General features: G+C 42.5%; 1 protein-coding gene and 1 long non-coding RNA gene across 4 annotated transcripts; one reads left to right on the top strand and one right to left on the bottom strand.

Moving 5' to 3' along the window:
- Positions 1-252: 252 nt before the first annotated feature.
- Positions 253-6,102, bottom strand: PDCD2L (programmed cell death 2 like). The gene is made up of 7 exons (XM_052796791.1): positions 5,944-6,102; positions 5,661-5,824; positions 5,457-5,526; positions 3,949-4,352; positions 2,731-2,844; positions 931-1,079; positions 253-404 (listed from the first exon to the last, which is right to left on the bottom strand). The coding sequence occupies exons 1-7, from the start codon at positions 6,055-6,057 to the stop codon at positions 274-276; spliced, it is 1,146 nt and encodes a 381-aa protein (XP_052652751.1). The 5' UTR covers positions 6,058-6,102; the 3' UTR covers positions 253-273.
- A 134-nt stretch (positions 6,103-6,236) lies between these two features.
- LOC128145943 (uncharacterized) lies at positions 6,237-10,784 on the top strand. 3 transcript variants are annotated; one of them, XR_008236631.1, is made up of 4 exons: positions 6,237-6,605; positions 6,695-6,992; positions 7,082-7,340; positions 9,104-10,784. It is a non-coding gene; the product is annotated as an uncharacterized LOC128145943 (long non-coding RNA). The 3 variants fall into 3 exon arrangements; XR_008236630.1 differs by having other exon boundaries at positions 7,119-10,784; XR_008236629.1 differs by having other exon boundaries at positions 7,082-10,784.
- The last annotated feature ends 74 nt before the right edge of the window (positions 10,785-10,858 follow it).

Here is a 10,858-nt window from a genome sequence, read left to right as displayed (position 1 = left end):
TGTCCTCTCCAAATGTTAATTGTAACTAGAACCATGAAACAATCTCTGCTTAAATTTCCATGTGTAACCAAAGTATGCAAGTTTTCTGCTGCCGCATTTTAGAGGCATGATAATATATACTTCAATCAGTTATTCTTGGAAATAAGGACAATGTCATCTAATGAGTTTCATTTTTCACCACATCTGAGGAAAATTCTGTTGCATAATTACACGCTTTCACCTGTAGTAAAAAAACCCAACAGACTTTCCATCTATGCGGAGAAATACAATTTATTATTTAAATAATCTCTGATCTGGGTCTTCTTGTACAAAAATAAATTCTTCAAGAGGGGTTTGATGATTTGTTGGCCAACAGCTTCTCTCACATGTGTAAACTATAACAGTTCCAAATTCCACTGACAGATCTAAAAACAAAGCAATAAAGGTATGTAATGTAAAGGTATGAAAAATGACATAATCGGGGCTATTTCTTATTGCTATACTTCAATCTTTGCCAATTCAGAGAATATTTTTCATATTCAATCTCCTACATACATAGCATTTTCTAATTTTAAAGATTCTAAAGCAAGCTGACTCAATTTTCAAATTGCTTTTTAAGTGTCTGCAATCTTACTGACCGTATTTATTATTTTCCAAAGCCTCATTAAGAGGCAATAAAGACAAATTACTCCCAAGGTCATGGAATTATCTATATTGCTGCTGTTATGAGCAACTGAAGTTGCAATCATAGAGTCTCCAAAAACCAGATTTTTATCTTTTGTTTAGTGAAAACTATAATGGAAACAGAGTGGATTCTAAATAAGATGATCACTGTAGTTAGGCACATCAGTGCGTGTAGTTAGCAAGAAACAACCCAAATTGCAGTTCACTACACTTTACCACGAAGGTGACTCTTTCTAGTATTCATTCAGCTAAGTCAAAGGTCAACACCTGAATCACTCTGGAGCATGCTGACCAGCGCTGGCATGAGTTGAAATTCAAATATTCTGTTGCTTCCACAGTTACTGCAGGCTGGAATACCTTTGTCAATGTTGGCTGGAGGACACATTATGAATAAAGGCTGGCCACCCCAAGAGTATCTAAGAGAAGACAGGAAAAAAGTATTCATTTTTTGTATCTAAATTTCATACAAAAACATACATGTTGGCAACAGCGTTCAGGATTCTTTGAAACCTCTGAACTTGCTTGAAGTAAAAAACATTGTTATGAGCCAGAATCATTGCCAAAGTTTCACGTGAGTCATTAAACAAAGAATAAAGATGCAATGGAGAAATACTTGGAAGGTCAACGCTTGGGAATTCTCAAGGAAAGAGCTGGATCTAAAGGAGACAAATGCTTTGAATTGACACCTCCAAAATATGCTGTACCTGACTCATTTAATTAAGCGAACTACACTTTCCTGAAAAATGGAATCCTAACCAGTGGCAGTTGAAGATACTCAACATAGAATAGGTCTCAAAATCACTGTAGTTATGCCACAGAACTGGTGTTTTATTTGTAAAAGCTACCGCAGCTCCACAACTAACAGGAAACAAGATCAAAGACAGTTTCCACTGAATGCCAAGCAGGGGATTCCGTGCTGCACTGAAAGCCCAGCAGAGATCTGGCAGCCCAGGAGAACTGGGGGTCTGACAGGCATACTCACAATACCCATGAAGGGGAAAGGGAGGCCTACATAAAGATTGTAACTGGTGATAGTCATAGGGATCACCAGAGGTGATGTTTTAGAAGAACTGAAGAGCATAATACTGCAGTGTGATAGATCCAGTGAAAAAAAGTTGTCTGAAAATGTTACTTGCACTCTGCACTAGTATATTTTCTGTACAATCTTTGATAGATAATTAATGGAAGTTTCTTATATTTCTTATCTGTGTAACCAGCCCCTCAAACTTCACCTCCTCATCAAAAAGGTACCAGTTATTTCCACCTGGTTCTGGAAACTTGATAAACAAGGGTCCTGTCACTACACTGAGACAGCTTGACCAGATAGGCTGCATTGGACTCTCTGGAACAAAGTTAAAAACTAACACTTGGTATGAACCCTGAAATTCATGTGTACTATCTGATACTATGAATAATTTATCATTTCAACTCTTTGTTATGCTTTCATTCAGAATTAACTCCTCTTTCAGGAAAGTAGCTGCTCTGAGGTTCATTCTGCTTTTGTTCTAGGAAAAGCAACAGATTTACAAGAACTGAAGACTGCAGGGTCCTGAGGGGTAATCACAATAAGCTGCAGAACTCAGGCTTTAGAACGAGTGATTTCTTACTTCAGTGACATCTCAAGGACTGAGATATAAGCAATTAAAGTAAGGTTACAAAATTTCAGAGGAGCAGATAGCCTTGGAAATCTATCACAACAGCATACCACTGTGTATTATACCTCCACCTCAAAACTGCCTCTTTAAAACCTCTACGTCTGGATTTCAGCGAGTCTTCAAAGACAGTCTGGGACTGTTCTCATCAGCTCTTATGTTGAAGAAAGTCTCCCATAGCCAGATCTGGGGTCTCTGATCCTGCTTTGCTTCTCATCAACTTACACTTTATATAAAAAAGCCCAACCAGGGACTGAAGTCTAACCACACAGGCATGGTAACAGCCCTCTTAGCAATTTTTTTTATTAAGAAACAAAAATATACATCTATTCCCAATAAAATGGTTTATTTTGATGTACTAACAATCCATGTCTCTGCTCTGGATCTCCCTGTTACAACCAGATGATCAACATACCTTAGAATCTGTTCATGACACACTGATATTCTTTTCATAAATTTATGGAATGTGTGGTCCCTGCTTTTGACTTCACTCTTCTCATATTTTTCATTACCACCTTCTCCTGCAAAACTGTAAGGAAACAAGAAAAGAAACAAGATTTCCAATAAGGTTTTCAGTACGATGTGCTTGCTTTAAATAAGCAATGGTTACTACACATTCACATTAAATTATACTAAGTATACAAAAAAGCCCTATACATGTTAAATTAAGAGGCAATTCCTGTTAGATGTTGGAAGTGAACATTTTGCTTCTAGTTCTTCGGTTTCTGGTGGTTTACAATTACTAACAGTGTTTCAAACTACCACAAGAGATTCAAATCCACCAGATACCTGCTTATTCCTTAAAAAAAAAATCATTCCTTTAGTAAATTCTCAGAAGTTTTGCTTGTTTTTAAATTATGATGTCATCTTTTAAAATTTTGAATTAAATGTAATTAAAGTTCTACGATTCTATAAAGGTCAACAAAACTCAACAGGAACACCACTACGCTAAAAAGCGTTCTATGCAGATTCTGCAACTGACAGTAGCTTTAGTTATCAAAAAATTCAATGTCGCCCACAATCCAGGAAAAGTCACTGTACATGTTAATATAATCAAAAGAGAAATGGTCTGGATATAAGTGCCCACTTAAATTAATACTGAAAATATTTTCCATAACTACTTTCAAAAATTGTTTTTCAGACAACCTTCTACAAAACCTTATGGAGTCTTACCATCATCCCAGCCTCTAGTCAAAATCCCTATGTAATTAAACTCTTAAAAATGCAACTGGAATATAAGAAAAGCTTTAGCCTTGTAAAGAGAAAAAAAAACCAACAAAAAAAGAGACAAATGTTACGATATAAACTCATACCATTTAGCATAAAATATTGTTTAAACCACACTGGTTTGGTTTCAGAGATTGACAGTCCACTGCTCTATCTGGAGCCCAAGGACACTCCAACTGCTCAGTCACTCAGAAATAGATGCATCTCTGAATAACTCAAAATTTGACAGAACTGGGTGCATTGTTATGTTCTTCCACCAAAGTACTACACATCAATGATTCCTGAAGGACCCAGTTACGAACAAAAACCAGTCAGATTTAGTGACAGTCAGATTAGATCATCAATCAGCATACAGGAAACTGCGTAATCCCTTCAGTTTCAGCATGAAATCCAGACCTGTTCTCACCTTTCTGACATCAACTGTTCCAAATCGACACCCTCCCTCTGCTGATACTCCTTCAATAGCTTATCTGCATGATCTGTATCAAGGAAACCACTGTAGTCTTCCTCATCCACAACACTAATGTAAAAGGGCTGGAACACAGGAGCTGAACTAGATGTTGCCATTACTATTCCCCCACTGACTGGAGGATGCGTATTCAGGGAATCTGACCCATCAGTAGCTTCAGACAAGCAAAGCTGTTGGAACTGGGATGCACATTCCACCTCTCTGGACAAGGAGCTGCTCACAGCTTCATTTAAGCCAAGCAGCTGAAGGGAGGCACATGTAGGAGATTCTGCTCCATCACAGACTCCCCAGTCATCTGCTTCATCACACCAATCCTTTGCAGCAAAGTTCGATTCTTGTTTCTGAGAAGAAAAAAAAAAAAACAAAAAACCACAAAAAAAGGAAAAAGAACATTGTTAATATCAGCCACCCTAATGCACTTCAAATACAGCTTCATAACAGATACGAAAACTAAAACCTTAGCCTAATGCTTAGTGTTATTTCACCTATTCTCCTCATAGTGGTACTTACCAGCATACCCATATTTACTTTTCACAGCACCACACTTATGGCAAAACGTATCTCACACTGGAGAAACAGAACAAGAATTCACTGCCTTTTTGAATGGCCTTTGTACACTCTGTTGCCATACCTCGGCTTCTGGCGTGACCACTAACAGCTAGTTTGGGTACGTTTATCTGAAGCACAGTTACTGCACCACAGGTAAGCTCTAAGGGCAGAATATGGAGGAAAATAAAAACAACAACAACAACACTGAAAATACCATCTTTTTATCAGAGTACAAGCTCATTTACCACAGACCAAAATTTCATATTGCAAATGCACCGGCTGAATAAACTTTCTGCCTGTCATCACTAGTTTGATAGCCATCCTTCTCTTTCAATCTTCTTAAGCCAACATGCAGTTTTCCTCCATCGGCAAAAATACCCAAAGCACATTAACGATAATCGAGTCAGATTAATTAAAACTGATGGTTAAATTTTTAAAAATCTATTTAAATTAGAAAATAAAGAAAACATCTTAAAGATCCAAACCTAAACAGTATAGCCCAATCATTTAAAGTTGAAAAATAACATTTAGGTAGCTCAAGTAATTAAAGTATTAAATATCAGTTTTGACCATACAGGTGGACTGCAATCTCCACTTTAAAACAAGCCTAACACAGATCACAGACAAGAAGTTAATCTTCCAGTAAATAACGCATAGGACTCACGGTGTCAGAAATTCCACGACCACGACTTCTCCACGTGACCACATACGTGACTCGAAACTAGCATAGAGCGCAGCTTCTTGAGAAAGGTTACGGTTACTTAAACAAGTGTATGCAAGGTGCGAAACTCGCCCAGCTCAGCTGCATTTTTATTTTAAAACCTCCTCGATACTGCACTTCATACGGCACGCGGAAACAAAGGACAGAACCCAAGAAGGCAGTTTGCTAGCGTTACCTGTTTTAGGCTGTCATCGCCTGTCTCCTTTCCTTCTGTTTGCAGATACTGGGAGCGCAGTACCTTCCAGCTTGAACATGCCGCGTCAAGGAAAAAACCACAAAACCAGACACGTAAGAACACAACGTTTGAGCCGAAGGGGCGCTTGTTAGTCGCCGTCGAGCTGTGCCCGTTCAAGAGCAAAAGGCAAAGCCGCGTCCTCACCTGCGGGGCGCTCCCCAGCACCCCTTCCCGGCACACGCGAAGACGTTGGCGACGCGGTGGAAGGGGGACCCCTCCAGCGGGCAGTACACCTGCACCAGGTGCGCCAGCGCCCTCCCGCACACCCCGCAGCAGGGAGAGCTCGGGCGCACGGCGGGCACCCAGTCCTGAAAGACGAACAGCGCGGGCACGGCTGGAGACGCTCCGCGGGCGTCCGCCGGCCCCCTCAGGGCGCGGCCCCTCCGCCGCCATCCTCCCCCCCCGGCCCGGCCCGCCCCGGCCCTACCGCGGAGCCGCCCAGCTTGCTGGTGGCCCAGGCGGGGGCCCGCCCGCCTCCTCGGCACGGCCCCACCATGGCGGCGTCGCGGAGCCCCAGCAGTACGGGCGGCCCGGCCGCCATCGCAGCGCCGCCCTGCCCGCTCTGCTACGGCAGCCGCCAGCGGACACACGACGCCCCGGCACGGCCCGCTGGTGGCGGCGCGCCAGTGCGCATGCTCGCGGGGTCCGGCGGGACACAGCCCGCCCCGCGGCGCGGCGCCCCTGAGGCGGCGGCGGCGGCGGGGGGGGGGGGGAGGCCGCCCGTGAGGCGGGAAGGGAGCCGGGCCGCCGGGATGGGACCGGGTCACCCGTTCCCCGCCGCAGGGTACCGGGCACCCGCCTGCTTGAGCGGGCGCGGCGGTCTCATTTGCGGTCATTAAGAACGGAGATAATTAGGGCTTGGCATGGTATTTAGGCAGGCGTATGAAAACTTACCCCTTCCGACCAAAGGCGGTCCGGCCCCTCGAGGCTGTTGCGCTGCGTTTAAATCCGTCGTCTGCAGCGTGGCCCGCGGGAGGCTGGGTGCTGGGTGCTGGGTGCTGGGGCGCTCTGGGTGCCGCTCCGTGCGGAAACCGCTGTGGGAAGTCGCTCCAGGGTGACGGGGACGTCGCGTCCCAGAACTGACTCCAGGTAGAGATCGTCTCGGGAGAGCACGAGGCCAGTGCTCTACAAGAATACTGAAATTCCTTACTTTATTAGAAATGTTTTTATCTTAACAGTGCTCAAACGCAAATGACGAGTAAACAAATTCTCCAGCAGACCCCAGGCAGATACCTGCCAAGAAGGGATTTCCAAGTGCAGAGCCAACGTCATCTGCATGACCTGCTTTTACGAAGTTTGGTTTTGAACTTTTAGTTGAACTTGGTTGATGCTGACATTCACAAAAGTACACTGTATTGTCTAACAGACAAGTAATCAAAACTTGGAGCTGGTGCTTCTGTGTTACTTGTTACAGCTCCACTTGGAAGCAAGAGGTCTGCAGGAGCTCAAAGGGGAATTACATTGACATCTGCTCAGGTACTACCCGTCAGCGATGCCTGCTGTTTTCCTTGTGTGGAAATCACTTGCATAAGGAAAACAGAATTTCAATAATTTTATTTTCACAGAGTTATCTCCAGCTCACTCCGTTCCCTTCTGGGACAGGTTGTTCTCCTCAGATCCATGGAGCGTCTCCTGGAGCTTGGGAACCAGCCTCAGGGACCCTGAATGGATGGAGCCTCTGCAAAGCCTGAGCCACAACCTAGTGCCCTCCCTACACCTGACACTTAGTTCAAGGACAGCACAGGACATGGGGGAATTCTGCTGCAGTGTCTGTATCCAACAAAATGAAGGGGGAAAAAAAGCAGAGACTAGTGCAGATCTGAGGTACCAACCCTCACTTAGATAGAGGTCAATTGGCACATTAAAATTGCCTCTTCCTGTGAAAGACTCTGTGCTCTTAAATGCTTGAATGCTACATTTTTGTCCAATCCTTTTGCAAAAGGAGGGTATTTCAGCACCTGCAGAGTAAAAGTGTTTTCTGTGAGCTCCTGTGCTCCTGAATAGTTAATAAATCAACATATAAATAAAAGGCGTTATATGCATCTTACAGTTGGAAGCAGAAATCCAAATTCATGGTTTGTTACTCCTATTATGTACGGGACTGCATTGATCCTTTTTTCAGCTAGTAGCGGTGATGGGTTTTTAGGGAAAAATATACTGTCCACAACTGCATCAATAAAGAGAGGATGCTGGAGAAAAAAGCACCACTTTGTTACTTACATACTGGTTTTGCTCGGAAAGATAATTCAGCTTTCTTAGTATTGACTGAAAGAAATCACCCAAGTGACCTATTTTTAATTATAATACATAGTGTCAAAGGTAACTGAGTTTTAGGCCTTGTTCTGAGGTTCTCTTACATAATTTTAGTACTGCACAAGAATTTAATACTGAATGCTCAAGACAGAGGATGACTTGTTAACCAGTTTGTAACTCCAGCTTCTTAGGGTTGGATGAGTAACGGGGTCAAAATAGGCTTATGTGGTAAGATTGCAAAAGAACTGACAAGCCAGCACAGTGATACGGAAAGATTGATTATGGCAACAGATAAAACAGCTACTAACAAAAGGTCGGTTTTGCAAAAAGGAGAGCTTTTTCAATGACTGTACTTCCTAGAAAGGTTTGATAAATGCTGTATTACTTCCTCCAATATGCAGTCCTTCCATCTTGCACACTGTATTAAAAAATCAGCCAGCTGCTGGGAGGTGCGTTGCTGATGACAAAGGTGACATGATGGACTGTGCAAAGCTGGCCAGTTCCATTTTTGCAATTTTAACTTTCCTATTTGGTATTCGTGAGCCTGCCTTGTTCAGAACCATTCCCAGGGGAAAAAAAAGAATTTATTGTTTACATTCCTGTGATGGATGCACTTCTACCCTGAAATGCAGGGTGGTAGGGAATGTTCCTGTTTTGATTCTTCAGGTGCAGTATTGTTGTTCAAGTGCACTGTTGTGAAGTCCTGCAACAGCCAAGCAAGTGTCATACAATGGTTTTGCCTCAAGTTATCTTAGTCTTAGAGAAGGATTTATTCCATCTTATAAAACAAAGTACAGCACTAGCTACTGTTTTTAGAGTTACGTTTAGCATCTCTTTTGCCGTTTTTTCTCTTAAGCACTGAACCACTGCAGCCAAATCAGGTTTTTCACAGCCAGCGTGGTTGCAATTCTCTGCAATCAGTGTAACAAAAGACCGACAGTTTTCTTATATTAACTATGCTACTTACTCCTCCGTGGGCAGTACTTTCTCAGCAACTGAGTCACAGTGAACAGTCATCAGCTACACTGTGCTGGGAATGCTAAGTGATTTTGCAGAACTCCCGATTCCTTCCATCACAGCTGAAGAGTGGAGGCATGTTTTGTGTAAAAGCTGTGACATAAATAAGTTGCAGCAGCATGCACAATACTAAGTATTTGCAAGTTTGAGCAAAGCGGTATCATAAATGGGTGTGCAAATGGATTTTTTTCACAGGAAGCATCAATGTGTGGAAAGCTACAATATTAAAAGGCTAGTAATAATATTGAATACTATTAAAGTACTAAAATGTGGAACAATATACATTTTAAAATTAATTACTTTAGCTTGTCTTTCAGGACGGTCAGTTATCAGAGTTCTGGCTACAGCTCCACTCTCTGAGATAGCCCTATGGAACAAACCCCTTGCCAGAGGAGAGATGACCTGAGAAGCAGGAATGGCACCTAACAAACATACTTGGTCACCGACTTAGAAAGGCAATTATAGAAATTATGTATAATTAATAAATTTTTAAGTAAGATTAAGTGTTCTATTGACAGAATGTGAAAAATATAACAGCAGCATTTCTTGCTGAATATTATCAACGAAATATACTGCTAAGATTTTCTTCAAATATAGGTGCACAGTGCATACATTTGTATTTAATGTATATGTACTGTTACCTTGAGCTGAACTGGGTATCTATACCAAGTGACCATTAATATTGAAAATATAAAATAAAATGCAGTTTGGAGCATAATGTAGGAATCTGCTGCTTAAAGGTAACTTATACATTGTGGCCCCAGTGTTATTCCTTTCTCAACTGTTTGAAAGCATACCATTCTTTATATTTGGGGTTTTAAAGTAGACAGATGGACAGAACGCTGCTTCTCACACAGTTGGAAAGTACTTTGTTATGATATGTGCCTAATAAAATAAGGGGCCTCACTTTTCCACAGAAGTTATAGCTATGATTTTGCATTCACAAACACATGGGATTTTTTCTATCATCTTGTTTAAGTTAATGATTTTTGTGAACCTACAAGGACAGAAACACTGATTCAACAAACAAACCAATAACGGACTTAAAGGCTACTTCAGATCAAAACAGGGGAAGGAATAAAATGCCCAGTGTGCCCCAGATGCTGCATTATGAAATGTGTGACAGAACTAGCAGTATGGCTGAACACTGTTGCTACAATTCGCTGTTACTTAATGATGGCTTTTTGCAAGTAATGGTAACAACTAGTGGTTTTTGCAAGTTATGGAAAAAATGCACAAAAGGGGATAGCCAGGTAGAAGCTCAGTATAGATCACACAGCTCAAGGTCCACCAATTTGTAAAGGCAAGCCCAAGTGAACCCAGAGGTGAGGAGGAAGAAGAAGACATCCTCAAGAAATCAACACCTGCAGGCAGGAACTTGGGCTGCCAATGTGTCACTGTGACAGTCCCTCCTGGGAAGAGCAGCCATAGACTGTGGGATGCTGTGGGAGATGGGAGGGTGAGCTTGACACCAGTTAAGGGAGTAGTTACAGCTAATTTATTGCTGTTTGTTTATTGTTATGAGTACAGTTCTTATAGATTCTTGGATACTTACATTGTGTGTTCCTTTGTGCCTAGCAAGCGTATCTTGCTTGCCATGTAACTTTGCAAAAAAGCCACTCCACTACTTGTGTGTCCTGATGCATTCCAGGTATTGCCAAAAATGTGGTCACAGCTGCTAGTGCCCTTGAAGGGAGGAAGACTGAGGGTGCATGCTTTGCACATCAGCAGGTCTTCCCTTTGTGGGCCCACGGACAACGCTGAGCTAACAACATGCAGCGAACAACATCATACTTTGCTCTCCCCTCTGTCTCAGTGGGTGTCTGTCCTGCCAGCAAGGCTTCCTCCCTCCAGCCAGTGAATTGTGAATTCTTTGCCAGGAAGGGTTGAAGAATAGATAATCATACCACAGAATAGCCTGTGAAAACCCTGGAGCCTTGAGACTCAGCTTCTGCAAAGAAAGCTGGAAAACTCATATCTGAAACCCTTTAGGTTGAAGAAAGAAACTGGGCACATTTCTGGCTCCTTGGGTGTGATTTAACCTCTTGGAGTTAGCCTGTATCAGTTAGGTG

Source organism: Harpia harpyja, chromosome 9, assembly GCF_026419915.1.
Source record: "Harpia harpyja isolate bHarHar1 chromosome 9, bHarHar1 primary haplotype, whole genome shotgun sequence".
Taxonomy (NCBI): domain Eukaryota; kingdom Metazoa; phylum Chordata; class Aves; order Accipitriformes; family Accipitridae; genus Harpia; species Harpia harpyja.
The sequence above is the reverse complement of the archived record's forward strand: the minus strand, read 5'-3'. Positions and strand labels throughout refer to the sequence as shown.

Bases quoted from the DNA above. Each gene is read 5' to 3' on its own strand.
- PDCD2L (XM_052796791.1), bottom strand. From the start codon at position 6,057: ATGGCGGCCGGGCCGCCCGTACTGCTGGGGCTCCGCGACGCCGCCATG. The intron at 5,825-5,943 runs GTAGGGCCGGGG...TTCGTCTTTCAG, and splicing joins GCAAGCTGGGCGGCTCCGCG to GACTGGGTGCCCGCCGTGCG. The intron at 4,353-5,456 runs GTAACGCTAGCA...TTTTCTTCTCAG, and splicing joins GCGATGACAGCCTAAAACAG to AAACAAGAATCGAACTTTGC.